Source organism: Bemisia tabaci, chromosome 3 (genome assembly GCF_918797505.1).
Source record: "Bemisia tabaci chromosome 3, PGI_BMITA_v3".
Lineage (NCBI taxonomy): Eukaryota > Metazoa > Arthropoda > Insecta > Hemiptera > Aleyrodidae > Bemisia > Bemisia tabaci.
In genome coordinates, this window is record NC_092795.1 from 61,501,920 (window position 1) to 61,518,465 (window position 16,546).

Sequence of the window (16,546 nt, forward strand, 5' to 3'; positions counted from 1 at the left end):
CCTACTTCTACTGCTATGCTCAGTAAGAACCTCGTATGAACCATAAGACGTTGCCGGATTATCTTTGACGAATCAAAAATGTATTTTCATTAAAATTTGTAAATATTTTTTCTCCGATTTTATCAGGATTTCGTTTGTGATTTTATCTAAAAAATCTGAAAATTTCAAGGAAAAACACCAACTTCCTTCAAATATAAATATTTTTAAAGATGAAATTAGGCAACATTCGGATACGGCGTTTTTACTTAGCGTACTACTGGCATCCTCAATGCCGTGGCAGCATACCTTCGCCCCCAAATCTCTCATTATAATTTTCTAATTTTTTCTCTTGCCCTCCTCAACGCCCACCCGTTTCATTAAAAAATGTCCACTGTCCAGCAAAATCCATCTTTATTTTATGCCGCTACCGCCAATTGGTGCAAAGTGAACCTAATCTACATCATGGGATGTATGTGTTGGTAGAGTAGTCAAATTCCGAAATTACGATGCCCGATCATTACAACAAAAACTGGCACATCGACAATAAAAAAATGCTAAGAGATAATGAATAAACAAATTACCACGTGAAATGACTGCAGATGACTGCTCACGTACCTAAATTCGTATTTCGATTCCACGGCCGCCGCGCGCCGTCTCATAAATTGGCATGTAAATATCCAATATTTCCCGACTGGTGCCACATTCGCGTCTCGCGTCTATTCCACTTGCTGCGCAGCACTCCGCAAACCCCCGATTGTACTTTTAGTGCAAAACTTCACTACGTATTGCCTCAATGATCTCGCTTTGTTTCATGTAAATTTCCTTTACGATTAACTAATAGTTTTTAATGTGTTTCTGAATCTGAATTGATATTTTGACTCCGTTATTTTATCGAAAAACAATAGGTTTAATACTTTCTAGCAGAGTGTTATGCACGTAAAATATCGATGGTGAAACCTCCAAACCAAGTACCTCGGTTTGCAACGTTGCAGGCTTTCCGTCATATCTTATTTTTTGAATGGAGAACGACTCAACGTCAATTTTTTAAAACTTCCGTAATTTTTCTTGTCTGTGCGAATTAAAAAAAAAAAAAAAAAAAAAAAAAAAAAAAAAGTCAGAAAGTTTTTCAAGTGTGGTTTTTTTACTGTATGCATCTTAAAACGCCTAGAAATGATGAAATTCCATTTTTTTTCTCGGACAGTGACAATACTTCCTCTAACCGCGATAGCGAGAAAGGAAAAAGTAAGGGTCGTGTTGGTTGTGCAACGCTGCTCCTTGGTCGGCTGTGTCTGTTGTTGAAAGGAAAGAGCGATTGAATCCGACGTAATAGGCGTTTTAAGCTCTTAAGATGCTCGGGTGGATGATAAGATGATGCGAGACGGGATGATGTGGCGTGCTCCGAGAGAGCAGCTTCTTGCTTTCATTGTTGACTCTCGACTCGGATGGGGACAAGGACGAGAATGCGGGTGATGCGTGGTAGGGTGGTGTGAGGTGGGGTTGAGGTGGAGTGAGGTGGGGTGAGGTGGGGTGGGGTGAGTTTCGCAGCGAGGTTGAGAGATCCAGAAGCGGACTGTTTGCTCTAGGATGTGGTTTCCCGCCGCGCACGTCTTAGCTGCAAAAAGTGATTGACGTCCTGGATCGGAGGACGGAAAGACGTCTCGGATCGCAGGACGAAGAGACGTCTTGGATCGCAGGACGGAAAGACATCGCGTGTACCATTCAACCGTTGATGTCTTCCTTACTGCCAGCCTGAGACAGATTGAATAGAATTGATGAAAAATTAACGGATACGAACAAGAACAACACATCATGAAAAATTAACCGAAATTGCTTGTTGTTATAGGAAGTTGAACTGAAAGTAACCGAAATGGCCGATTGATAAATTTTGGTTAGGTTTCCTGTGGGTTACATTTACCAATCGCATGGCGTCGAGTAGTTGCTTCTTTCTTTTAAGCGATCAGCATGAAGGAACCGTAACGCCTTCAATTCTTGGCTATGCAACATGGACATCCATCAAGTACGAATAGTTGTATCAAGACGTTTGAACTAATTGCACGGCGCGGCGTATCTTTGCGTTGTCGGCATGAAGAAAGCGTTAGTGCCTTCAATTTTTGGCTATGCGACATGGACATCCATCAAGTACGAATAGTTGTATCAAGACGTTTGCACTAATGGCACGGCGCGGCGTATCTTTGCGTTGTCGGCATGTAGAAAGCGCAAGTGCCTTCAATTTTTGGCCTTGCAATATGGATGGATATGTTGTCAAGTACAAATAGTCGTATCAAAGAGCTTTACCTAATTATCTCTGCGACCTTAGACTCCAACACCATCCACCTTTCTTTAATTATTTTTTTTTTATAATCTTCCCATTTTTCTGCTTTTAAAATTATTCATTCCATTACGTTATTTTTAATGTGACAATTTTCATAGATTATGAACCGTGTACAGGTAGTTCACGCGCACATTATAGCTTTGGTAGGGAAGCATTGAGAATATTTAGAAAATGGCTCCGCAAAAATATTATATCCGCCATTACCTTTATTCTTCCATATTCCGCGGAATAGGTCACTAATATCATTCTGAGTGAGACGCAGTTTAACAGCTCTTTGTTGAGCACCGGGCATCGGGCGTCTTCGAGAAAGTCGTAGCATCGTAAAGAGAGTTTAAGCTGAACAGCAAAGCCCACTCAGAACCAGGTTGTCAGTTTCCCCGCCGGAGAGGAAAACGTTCGGAAAGGTTTCCACGCTCCGTATGAAACTTTTCCAGCTTGTTTTCTTCATCACGCAGTTTTACCGAACAACGGCTTACAGAATAATCTCCTGAATCGTGCTAACGATACAATTGCTTATCGTTTGCAATGACAGCCTCGACCCAGGATCAAAGGATCCATTATTTGAAAACACACTCGCTGTCCGAAATTGAGTCAGAAATCCTCTATAGCAGAAGTATTCTTCTTATGATCTTTGAAATTTTATTATTTTTTTTTTTATAATTGGAGGAGAGAGCCTTTTATATGTATCTATCGTTTATTTTACTTGAGTTCACGACGAGAATTTATTAATGGAGGTGACTATAGTTCAGATCATACGAACTCACCACTTGCATGATTCCATGTTGAATGGACCGATCTAAGCAGAACGGAACCAGTTCGTACACCGAAAAATGTGAGGTTGATTTAACATTTTGGATGTAAAAGAAGTGTGCGAGAACTTATAAAATGCTGAATTTCCTGCCATAGCAGATGCGGTTTTACATCTTGACATTGCTAAAGTAGCTGCTGTAGCGGGTAATCCAGCATTTTATAACTTTCGCACACTTTTTTTTACATCAATAATGTTAAATCAACTTCACATTTTTCGGTGCATTTCAAAGGGAGGAGTGTGTGCTGAGAGTAGTTTTAATTCTTAACTAAAAGTGCATTTTCTCCCGTCAAAATTTCAAAGTCGAGAAGAAATACCTAGACTTACACTTACGACAAAGAAATTACGGAATAAGACAGGCAAAGCGGGAAATGTATGGAGGAATTAGTTCATTAAAGATTACGGACAATGTTATGAGCTGTGTAATCCTTGATCAACTCATTCGCTAATTCCTTTTGATCTTCCCCAATTTTCTCTCAATCTCATTCCGTACTCTCCTTGTCGTGCCCGTATGTCTAAGTATGTCTGAGGAACATTAATAGTCCTCTAGACAAGAGGTGAATTCGAATCACACGATAGGAGGTCTAGAGATCATCTCTTGAACCAAATATAAGTGCTTACAAAGAACATGGGTTAAATAGTAAAAATACAAATGACGTCATTTTTATAATATATCTTCCCTCCAATCTGTGTTAACAAATTCTTGTTAATGTCTCGTCCAGTAGTTGACCTCAAAACTATCCGCTGTGATGATCGCTTTCTACGTAAGATTTTGGGAAGAAAACGTGGGATGTATTTTTCAAGTTCAGACCTTGTCCAAAAGCCCATTGGGGAACGAGTTGATAAAATATTACGGACATGTGTCATGAGATGTGTCATTTTTGCGACGATTTGTGCCGTTGGAATCCAAGATGCTTCAACTTTTCTTCCAAGAACCTCAACGAATATAACAGAAAAGAACAGAGAAGAACAGAAGAGAACAGAATAGAATAGTTTTACTTGTTTTTTCCTGGTGGGATTTATAAGGGGAGGGTGGGGGTTAGTGTTGACGTGTTCAGTCTTCCTAATGTTTACAGTAGTAATCTAGTGCACACAAAGCTCTCTGACATGCATTGTTTTACTCATTTACTATTAAAGCACCCAAAGATTGGTGCTTTCAAGAACCTGAGTGCTCTGCATTTCAATGAGCCTGGTACGTTTCAAATTATTCGGACGCGAGATTCGGGGGCGCAAAATTTGCGGGAGGAGGAAAGACATTATCCGAGTGGGAGGAAGCGACAGGAAATTTCATCCTCGGCCGTTTCCGGGGTCCGAGTTGGAGTCGGACGAGGAGGACGACACGGTGGTCCGACTAAGCGGCCTTAATTAAAAATGGGGTTGCTCGGAACAAGTTTCAAGTGGCGTTTCATCAAGGGAGCCGTGAGCCGGTTTGTCCCCGACGTGGGCGCCGTTTTAACTACGACTACAAAAACTAAAACAAACGTCGTATCATTAATCTGCTTCCAGGGGAGCTCGCCGTCTCCCTCGTTGCCAACCTCCCACTTCCGGATCCTAGAAAATGAGCATCGCCACACACCAACTCGCATCGAAATTCCACGTCTAACAACGCCAGTAGCTGAGACGTTTAAGAAAACGGGGGAAGGTGGGGGGATTTTAGGGGGGTTCCTGAATTACGAAACGCTTTAGACGCGAGGAGGGTCGAAGAGAGATTCGCCATTTTGATTCCACGTGTTGAAGGATAGGGACTAACGTCACAAAAATGTTACAAGAGGGTGAGGGGGGGGGGGTCAAAAATGCGTTACGTAACTAAGAAGCGGTCCCAAAGTTCAGAATTTATGATTGAAACATGCATACATCACGAGAAAGTAATCAAATTAGGAATTTTATCAATCGCTTAAGCAGAGAGTCAAATTTTGATAGTTCACGCATATATCCGAGAAAACGCGCTTTGAGAAACTCGGGTTTTTGACGCCATCCACCGCGGTAGTGATACCTTTGGTTTCTTCCACCTTCGATTCATTAATCAGTAATACGATTTGCAGCTTACGACTGCGCGACTTAAAACCAAGGAAGAAACCAAGGATGACACCACCGCGATGAATGACAACATAAACCGAATTTTTCAAAGCGCGATATCTAGGTTTATATTGAACATAGAAAGATACTGTTTAGACGGATCCTATTATTTTGAGCCGATCTACAAGAAACAAGCATCAAAACGCAATTCTTTGACGAGCGCAACTGAACCATTCTTAGTGCCTTTGATTGAAGATACTTTTGTAAGTTACCCACGAGTGGTTTTCGGTTGTTGACTTAAAATTAGACCTTGGCTTGCAATCAGATCGAGGGCAAAGACTATGATTATCACATAATTCATTTTTCCCGGAACATAAGGCTCCCCGAAAGGCGCGGAAGTCTTGCCATCTAATGAAACAAGTGAGTCAAGAGAGAGAGGCCATTGCGACGGGAAATAATCCATCACACTCCGTGGCAGCTTCCCGTGGCATGCTTTGCGATACATCGATTGATCTGTCATTTGACCCTTTAAAAAAGGATCGATAACAGGGTGTTCGCAACGAACACCCTAATAATCGATTCTTTACCATATTTTCAAATGGGGAAATATCGATAAGCGATCATTCACGCCTCGCCACTGTGTCTGGTTTGTTTTCCCCCTTCTCCTTCTTCATCGAACCGTTTCCTCTGGGTTGTATAACCTGTCGTCCGCATTAACAGCATGTTTATTGACGTTATTCGAGACTCAAAGCTACAAAGTTCGAAGTATACCATTGTACAGAGTGTTTTGTAAAGGCTCACAATCATTAACTTCATCAGAAAATGGCAAGCGCCTTCAACGACGCTTATAGGCAACATTGACTACCGTAGAGCAGGAATAGTCGTATTTTCGCCTTGCCGTCACCACCGCACAGTCATTTATTCTTTTTCTCATTCCCTTACGTCCTGGGTACTTGAAATTTTACCAGTGACGCTAGAGGGCAATATCTGAAACAGGTTCTTAAGTCTTACCCGATATTAGATTAATAGATAATAGTATCACTGTGTAAAAAATCAAGAAGATTTATAGTAGATGTTAAAATTCTTTTTTTTTTTCGATGCGAATAATAGAAGTGCAAAAAAAATAAAAATTATAAAGTCAAAATCTGGACGGAGAGTCGTTAAAATTTAAAGTTTAAATGCGCAATCGATCACTTTCCGGGGATCTGAGCCAACTCGGCGAACCGTTTTATCGAAAAATCCATCAAGAATCACAGCGGTTGTTTGGCGACACCATAAGACGAGCTGGCGGGAAATGTGACAACTTGCCATTTTCGCGGCGTCTTTCTCTCTCGCTACCAAGACTGAGTCGGAATCATAAATCTTGGTGGCTGGGTGTCTCCTCCTCGTCGACCGGGCTTCCATGTTACAGGAGAGAGCCGTAAGTGCAGTTTGGAATGGACCTCGAGACACATTAGAGCATGTGCTAACCACGGCTCACTACAAAACGCACCTGCGGCTTTCCTCTGTAACACGGCAGCTAGCGCAATCGCAAACGCGTTAGGGCGAGAATCAGGGTTGCCACAGTCAGGGAGAATCAGAAGATGTCAGGGAATGTTAAAAATTGAGGAAAAACCTGAAAATGTCGGAGGTGTCAGGGAAAAACTGTTAACTTACTTCATTCGCTTTTTAGAATGGATTTGACGTCTAGAACAAAGAATTTTGCCTTGAAACTATTTCAATTTACGACTTCTTGGCCATGTGGTTTACCCGCAATTGTCAGGGAATTTTACTTAAACGTGCCAGGGAAAGCAGCGAAATGTCCGGGAATTTTAAAAAGTCAGAGAAAACCTGAAATTGTCAGAGAAAATGTCGAGAGTGTCAGGGAAGATTGTTAATTTACCATTATTCGCTCTCTTGAATAGATTTGACGTCTATAACAACACATTTTGCCAGGAAACTATTTCAATTCGTGTCTTTTTGGTCGTATGGCATATCCTTAATTGTCAGGGAATTTTACTCAAATGTGTCAGGGAAATCAGGGAAATGTCAAGGAATTTCAATTTCTAAATTTGTGGCAACCCTGGAGATCCTCCCTGCCCGATCTGGTGAGAATCCTTGGTTATTTGAGGGTGCGCGGCTTGCGATCCGGCTTCCGTGCTCGCGTCGTGATTTGACGCACGAACAGTGACGAACGGTTCATTATAATTAGGGAGAGTGTAATTATGTGGTTTCAAGATCTACGGCTCCCGTCGCGAGTAATTTAGCTTTAACGGCACCCAACCAACCTTTGCCTCAGTTCTTGCCTACGTAATCGTATTCTTTGCCCTGTCCGCCCCGCCCTCTCGTTTCTTTTGCTTTTCCATTCTAACCTTACTTTCACCTCACATTCTTACCTTTTTCGTTGGGAAGGGGGGCGGTGGCTGCGTTGAACGGAAAAAAACATTGAAAAAAGTGAAGGTTGATTTCAAAAAATCCGACTCCGCATTGTGAATTGAGTCAATGAGAGAGGTCGGACAAAATTTGGAAACTTTAAAAGCTTATAACTCCGTTTATATACGATTTTGAGGCTCTCAAAGTGGTTCCATTGGTTTATTAGTGAATTTTTTACCTCTAAACCTCTCTAACCTCTCTAACCTCTTAAAATTTAAAATTTGACGGATTAGACATTGAAATTTGCAGTTTTACTCAAAACTTTATGTCCGACCTCTCTGGTTGACTTGATCCGCTGTGCGTTGTCGGAACAAGTTGGACAGAAAAATGGGTCAGTTGCGCTAGTCATCATAGAATCGTGTTTTGATGCTTAATTTTTGCAGATTAGTTAAAAATATTAAAATCTGCCTAAACACCAACGTTCTACGTTTAATATTAATCGAGATATCGCGCTTTGAAAAATTCGATGTATGACGTCATCATCCACAGCGGTAGTGACACCCTTTCCCTAGCTTCTTCCACCTTTATTTCATCAATCTGTGAGAAACAAATTTCCACTGGTTACTCGGCGTGAAACTTGTATAAATTCAAGGCGGAATAAACCTAGGGTGTCACTACCGCGGTGGATGACGTCAAAACCGAATTTTTAAAAGCGCGATATGGACTTAGAGGTTGGTATTCGGACGGATCTTATAATTTTTAGCTGATCTACAAGGAACAAAAATCAAAACACAACTCTGTGACCTGCGCAACTGACCCGTTGCTTTAAAAGTATGTCGGTTAAAATATAATGAAAATATGGTTGGGATCCATCCAATTTGAGTTGACTTTGTCGGGCATTGACTTAAATGAATCCTGCTGATACGCGTTTATGCTAAATGAGACTTCGTTCGTGTATTACGCATAGACTCGGTTCAAACATGTTCTCAAGGATTCCTAAGAAGGAAGTGTTATGGCTATGTGGAGACGTACGTGCGATTTCACCGTTTGCCTCGTTTTTCTCGTACCGGAAACTACAGGAATCAACCATTTGCATGCCAACCTTTCCCGAGCTTAACCGACCCATTCTTAACCTGACCGCATAGTGCATACACCAGCTGAATGACTTCGGAGCTTGATTATATTTTGCCATTCGATGGTGGAATTTGATATTCGGCGCGGATCCGCCCAAGCTACGACAAAAAACCTCTTCTAACGAGCTATGGAAAAACGCCGTATGAACTTCCAAACGTGGAGAAATTTCTCCTGCCGACAAAACATTTACTTTCAAGAAAAACTATGAGTATTTTTCCTCAACATTTTCAAGCAAGTTACGCCACATTTGGACTGAAATTCCGTGCAAGTTGCGAACAAAAATGTGCATAAATTATCGAGAAAATCCTGCTTTTACAAGCAGGATTTTGGCAGCATCTGCTTGGTCATACGGCGTTTTTGCTAAGCACCGCAGACTTGAGAAACCGCTCGGTTATGAGTCGGAGTTCGGGCTCATTTGCAGGGTCGCCGAGATGAGGGTCCGCGAGCAGATGGAAGGAGGGAGGGGGGGTCCGTAGTGGGTGATAAGGCTGGCGGCCAGCGGCGCCACCGTCGTAGCGTCGTAGCTCGCCAGGTTTAGATGGAATAGGGACTGTGTTCCGTGAGTTGTGCTTTGTATATCGCCTGCATAAAATAGTCTTTTCATTTGGTGCGCAGCTGTTCCGAGCTCTCGCATGTTCAGTCTCGTAGGTTAGTTGCCGGACTTGGTAAGAAATTGATTACATTTTGCAATAAGGAACCGTTGTCTCTCACTCTCCCATGAAAGCACATATCTGGATACGGAAACCAATGTCATGAGTGTTGTTTCTTAAGTGGGGCAGAAATAGCGGTTCCGTATCGCGAAATGTAATCCAAATAGACCAATGAACCTACTTTGTAGACCGAAAAAGAACAATGGGTTGGTTCCAGCGTTAGTGCGGACGTTAGAGAGCGTTCACCATACGAACCTTTTTATCTATTTAGATGTCTACAAAATAATTGAATTATCAAAGAAGAGGGGGTACGCTCCCAATCGCTACGCGGTCCAACCCCCCAGAGGTGCTTCGCGGACTTTTCCGGGTTTATATACATACAATAAGACAAAGCTCTAAATAAAAAAATTCCATCGGTGACCATCTTAATTATTGTGAACGAATCACTTAATTCATTCTTAGTAGTTCCCATGGAAAGAAATGCAAAACATTTCGTGGAACACTCTAGTTCAAGCAAAACCCCAGTTCCGAGTTTTTCCATTCTGAAATTTTCTCTTGGTCACAAATTAAGAGTGCATTTGGATGGAGAAACATTAGAAGATCATTATTACTCACTTATCATTGACGAAATTCAAACCAGATTCCAGGTAGATGGCATCGCAGTCTTAGGATGCGGAGATTCGCATTGCTGTTAATTTAAACGCCTCAATAAATACAACTATTCGTACTTGATGGATGTCCATATTGCATAGCCAAAAATTGAAGGCGCTTTTGTTTTCTTCATTCAGACCGCTTATATGAACGGCGCGACGCAGTGGCATGTAACATGCTGTTAGTTCAGGCGCCTTAATACAACTATACGTACTTTATGGATGTCCATATTGCATAGCCAAAAATTGAAGGCGCTTTTGCTTTCTTCATGCAGACCGCTTATATGAACGGCGCGACGCAGTGGCATATAACATGCTGTTAGTTCAGACGCCTTGATACAACTATACGTACTTGATGGATGTTCATATTGCATAGCCAAAAATTGAAGGCGCTTTTGCTTTCTTCATGCAGACCGCTTGTCAGAAAAACACAACGACGCGGCAGAGCGATATGCAAACGCCGTTTAAAGACACACACATGGGCACTAGTGACTATGTGTGTTCGTGATCAAAAACATATTCCAAGGTCATATGTTAGTTGAGGTTGATCGCTTAAAATTTATTTGGGCCCCACTCAACTAAATACTTATGTTGTTCCTAAATTTTTATACTCAAGAAATTCTCGTCCACCATTTGTATTGCACGCTATTTCAACGTAAAGGCATAGTGCCTTCGCTCTAAATAACAAGAAAGCAGCGCAGGTGTTTTTATCGCTTCAACTTGAAAAAGCCAATCCAGAGGGATCAGTGTTGAAAGTTTTTCTTTCAAACTTTTCGATGATATTGCATGGAATAGCGAAAACAGCAGCAGCGGTATGCGGGTTTATATAAATTGTATTACAAGATTGATGCAAGGTGTTCAGGTATCGAAAAAAACGACTTCTTTTTCCACCTCTGCCCTTGTAATACTTTTTTGTTTGTTTTTTATAATATCTCAAAGAATAGATTGGAAACTTTTGTAAGTTGACTGCAACAACAAAAGAGTTGCAATGAACTCTCAGATTGGCAGAAAATGATTTGGATATGTTAAGGAAATTCACTGAGATGAAAACCAAAGGATATTTCAAATGACTGAGAGCAGCATTAGTTTAAAAGGAGTGCATGAAAATTTTATTTAGTTCAAGCCTTCTATAGGTTTGTTTTAAAATATTTTTTGCTAATTTATGATCTTGATTAAAACACGTTTCTGTGACCAGCAATATTCACAGTGGATTTCAGATACCACTCCACCTCCATGCCTTTTTACCCTCAATCCTTAATTTCTTAGTCGTAGTTACAATGCTACTTTTTCGGTTCGGTCTTCTCACAATGTTTCGGTTTCGATAGCAATGCTTCGTTTTTACTGAGACCGAAAACATTGTCATACCTCAAAAGTAACATTTTAACCACGACTTGAAATGAGAGCTTGAAAGACAAAGAGCATACGTGCAGTTTTTGAAAAGATTGAGATATCAGTGATTTGAACTAAAACTAGTCTTAAAATCTATTAGGTGAAAAATTCACGGTTGAAATTCAATTTTTCAGCATAAAAACGTGAGTCCAAACTTCCTTACTGCCGTCAGGCTTTACGTAATTTCAAAACGATTATTTCTTAAAATAACAAAAACCGTACTTATGCGCTTTGTTCTCCAAGCCCCTTAAATCGTTCTCCACTGACGTAAGAGCGTATTTCAACTTTTACTTGAGCCCTACTTTACATATAATTTCACGGTTTCCGGGGCTCATGCAGAAATCGAGATTCGCCCCTCTGTCAGAGCAGCCATCAAATATAGATGAAACCTGCTATTCATCCCTTTTTTTCGTGCCTGCGGGCTGATTGTTGAAATTGGTAGACAAAGCTATATATGAACAGAAGACATAACGAGTATGAAGCGATCCTACTGGTGGAAATGGATGGTTCCCAGAGACTGAGGGAGTAGATGATCGACTAACGAAAGGCTCTCTCGTGGATTGCCGTCAGTTAGTCTATTACCTGCATCCTTGTCTATTACAACCACCCGCTTTCACCAATATGATCCCTTCATATCCGTTTTGACCTCTTTGTCTATCTCTTTGTCTACCGATTTTAACAACCAGCTGCAGCTCCCTGGTGTTTCGTCATGTCATTTTTTTACGCTCGGCTAAAATGATGTGTTGATTGTTCTGTGCAGAGGAAGGAGGGCGGTGGACAGTGATGGAGGAGAGACCTGCCCTGGCGACGGACTGATAGTCGCTGGGGAGGATGCAGAGGCTGCGCACGACGTTCAAGAGGTCTCGGACACCCACCGGAGCCGAGATGAAGACCCAGAGCAGCCTCGAGGTCCCCAAGCAGGTCCGCTCGGCCTCCTTCGACGAGATCCAGCTCGAGGCCCAGCGCGCCCTCCAGCAGCAGCAGTCCGGCGAGCTCTCGTCCGCGTACCTCCGGGTCCCCTCGCCGGCGACCCAGCAGCGCTCCAAGAGCTTCGACGCCACCGGGAGCGACTCGACGCAGGACCCCTCGCCGCTCACCACGCCCCTCCAACACCAGTCCTCGGACCCCGACTCCGGGATGTACCTGGAAGTGCCCTCCATGCGCAAGTTCCAGCGGCGCCGCTCCTCCTCGGACAAGCTCCAGTGCTGGCACTGCCAGTGCGTCGAGGAGTACGCGCGGCAGCAGAGCCGCCAGTCCTCCGGCGACGACACCATGACCAGCTCCCGCTCCTTCAGCCCGAGCGACACCTCCTCCAACTCGGACCTGGACAGCGACAGCGACGAGGAGAACAACGAATTCAACGTCGTCGTCACCGAGGAGCGGGACCTGAGCGAGCGGACCGAAGACGAGGATACCTCGGAGCTGGTCACCGCCCAGTGCTGCATCTCGGTCATCCTCTCGCCGCCGCTCTCGCCGACGACGCTGACCCTGGACCTGAGCCAGGCGGAGCCGCCGCCGAGCCCGACGGACCGCGAGCGGCGCCGCTCCATCACCTCGCCCAAGCTGGAGCGGCAGGAGGCCTTCATCTTCAACGAGACGACCGAGTTCGCCCCCGCGGCGGCGGCGACGACCGAGTACCCGGCGAGCGACACCTCGCAGGAGAACGCGGTGGAGTCGAGTGCGAGTCGGAGCAGTGACGTGATCGTGAACGAGTTCTTCCTGGCGGTGCCGGACTTGAAGCGGGACCGCGCCGCCTCCGTCGACTCGTGCTTCATCCAGAAGACGACGCCCGGGGGCAAGGCCGAGGAGGTCGTCCTCCTGGAGCCCCCGCAGCAGTCCGGCCTCCGCTCCCGCTCCGTCGACATCGTCCTCCCGACTGACGAACAAGCTCGGTATAAAGCCCTTGCAATGAGCAATGCACGCCATCCTACTGCCAGAGGGTATGTAGTGCACCTTGCACCTTGAGTTCCTCTTCCTCCGTACCAGTGCCCCTTCCTCAAGAGCCTTGCTCACACGACCAAGCTAAAACGCTGGATACACTTGCGAGCTAGAAGCGCGTCTTGAGTGGCGAGTAGGCCCTCGGCCGTGTTCGGCATCTTCGTAGCCATCGGGCTGCACCATCGGCGGATCCAGCAAATTGGCAACATTGTCTTTTCTTTATTTAAACCTATGGAAATATATCGATTCTTGGAGGGGCCAGGTGCTCCGACGAGAATCGATTATTTATCATAGGTTTAAATGGAGGCAATCCAGTGTTGCCAAAGTGCTGGATTCGCCTCTGGCTGCAACTCGCCGCCAGTAACTGGCTCAAAATTAGGACAGGATAATCCTACTTTTTGCGTCCGGACACGCGTCTAGCCAGCATGGGTATCTGACGCTTGAAGTTATCAAACTAGCTAGTTCAGATTTCGCAGAACCAATAAGAACTTTTACCTCTTCGACCTTGCCAGATTGATAGCTTAGTTTGATCGTTTGACCCAGGCTTAAATCGGCAACAGTGGGCCTTGCTGATTCAAATCTATCTAAAACAATCGATATTCATCAATTCTAGTTTAGGCAGGATGCCCCGCTCGGAATCGATTGTTTTAATAGATTTGAATGTAGGAGACCAGCGTTGCCAAATTTTGAGGATCGGGCTGTTCAATACAGAAATACACCGTGCGGTTGGCGTGCTCATCCAAAATGTTCAACCCGTCCACAGACCCAGAAAATGGGTAATTTCGTCGTTTCCCTCACGAAAGAACTTAACTACATTTCAATGCTGCCAAATTTCCCCTACACATTGCTATTTTACCGGAAGAATTATTGGCATTTCTAACTAAAAATTTTCCCGATTTTTCCTCTGACCTTAAGCAAAAATCATACACAATTTAGAAATTAATTGCACCGGTAAATTCTTGTAAAAAATTGAATTGTTCGAGTCAATTTTGCAACCTTGGAATAGAGTTACGTTCCTTTGTCCGAAAACGACGATTTAAAGATTTTTCACCCGAACCGCAGACAATCGCAATGGAACGCGATGAAAAGCGTAACTGGCGCCGTCCATAGCCCGTTTCTTGCGCTCTAGTGGAATCCTTTAATCCCTCTACCGAGGTAGGCAAATGATGGTCCAATCATATATTATTTTTACGAAAGCTGTAACAGAAATTTTGGATGTAAAGGGTCATCGATAACTCACGACGGGAGTCGGTCTCTTGAACTTAAGTTTCACATGATTTCCCCACTATAAGTTTGATTAAAATATTGATACCTATAGAGTTCATCCTCTTCTGGTGAGCCTTCATTCAAGCTATAAACTAGCTAATAAAATGGAATACGTTGCTCAAATCGATCAGACTGCAGAGAGGTTGGTATAATCCTTCGAATTAAATATATAGAATTGATTTTTGCAAGCACAATTATAAATGAAGAACAGCCGGATGAGAATGTTTCGAAGAATTATTAAAATAGTTTACCGTTTAATTTGGAGAAAAATTTTCTTATAATAACCAGTGAAAAATGTCATTGCCTCCGCACGGTGTATTTTTGTTAATATTTCTTTTTCTTCCTTTGTTCCGAGACCATTATTTTCTATCTTTTCACTCAAGCGCAAGATATTCAATTCTTTTCTTACGCAACCTATTGATATTCACGTGTCAAAACTGATTTATATAAGATAGGATTTCTTTCATTTCACAACTATTTGGGGTCACAAAAGCGGACAACAAAAAATGCGGTCCTTTCGGAGGCTGAAATAGTGAGAGACGCGGGGTTTTATTTTGAATTTGACTTCATTTCATTTTCACGGCGATAAACTACCCGAAAGCTCAAGGCACTTGGGTTGACTGGTCCCCGAAATAGAATAAGTCCAGGAGCTCTCGGATCGTATGACCTCGTGTTCCGAGTACCTCTCTTTTATCTCGCTACCGAGCAGTGACGCGGAGATAGCGCCGGACTTAAATCTACCGAAATTTTTCACTGCGAAGATATGGATCTCCGCTGGAAAAAAATTATCCTGCTCGTCGAGAAGGAAAAGGACGTATTATGCTAAAAGGTACTATGTGCATAGGGTTTGCTTGTGGCATAGTTCCTTTTAGCGTAAATACGTCCTAAAGGTAAATCTGCAGAAAAATGGCTCGTGAGACGCGTTTTAAGGGGCGGTCAGTGTGGGTCTTTAATGAAGGGTGGGCCGATGGGTAGGATTCCGACCGACATGGTTGCAAAGTCTCAAAAAATATAGGATATACGGATATAGTCACATAAATTAAAACAACGCTGTAGCTAAATGTGACTAGAGACAAAAATGACGAGATATGGGAAAGTTAGGCTGTAAATTCTGTTTTTTAACAACATTTTCATGCGAATAAAGTCAAAAATAAAATTTCCAAAAGAAAGAAATACTAAAACCTACAATCGTATCAAAGACACACTGGTAAAAAAAAAAAAAAAAAAAAAAAAAAAAAAAAAACCTCCTGGACCAATGCCGCATTGCATTGACTTAAGAGTGCAGTTTCTTGTCGCCGGATTTAAGAGTCTTGAACTCTTGTTTCAAGCGGATTTTGTATTGATTCAAGCGGATCTTGCATTGGTTCAAGCGGATTGAAACAAGAGTCCAGACTCTTAAATTCGGCGACAAAAAACTGCCTTCTTGAACCAAGAGGTTTTTTTTTATCAGTGCGGGTAAACAAAGTCACGTAAAGAGATGTTTGGTAGCACCAAAGGGCAAGTGTTGAGGTCGAACCACTGCTGACCTCTTGCAGCAAAGTCTCAGAAAATCTTAGAAAGATCACAGCGATTTCTCCAAACATACTGTGAAGAAGAGAATTATTTTCCGTGAAGGGTATTTTGGTCATCATATTTCATCACTATTGGTTAGATTTTAACTCATGGCTGGAGTCACTATATTATTAGGAAAAATTGCTAGAAGCAAGTAGCGTTTGATTATTTTACCATATAATTTCGGTTTTTATCTACCTTACTTGATGCAAAACTTTTTTCGCTCCGGTTGGTTTAAGATACAGGCGTTGGTTATTTCCATGTTGGGGTTTAAATCTCATTATATGGACTAACCATCAAATTTCATAACTCAATTCATAACTCAGTATACCATGCACCGAGAACGCATTTTAGGCACAGTGTTCTAAGAATTTTGAGTTGGAAAATTAATCAAATGTAACGAGACATGGCAAGATGTTAAACGAAGGAGTTTGTGTTCAGAGGTTTACAAAAATGAAATATTTTTGTATGATCAACTAAG

General features: G+C 42.8%; 1 protein-coding gene across 8 annotated transcripts in view; it reads left to right on the forward strand.

The window, feature by feature from the left end:
* LOC109034475 (retinal degeneration A) overlaps window positions 1-16,546 on the forward strand; it is a 237,719-nt gene that overhangs the window by 58,750 nt on the left and 162,423 nt on the right. For 7 of the 8 annotated variants that reach the window (XM_072298976.1, XM_072298977.1, XM_072298979.1 and 4 more), the window contains exon 3: window positions 12,071-13,250. In XM_072298976.1, the coding sequence (XP_072155077.1) occupies window positions 12,142-13,250 (1,109 nt within the window). In that variant the 5' untranslated portion in view covers window positions 12,071-12,141. The remainder of the gene's footprint in view (window positions 1-12,070; window positions 13,251-16,546) is intronic. The other variant, XM_072298978.1, reaches the window with a different exon arrangement.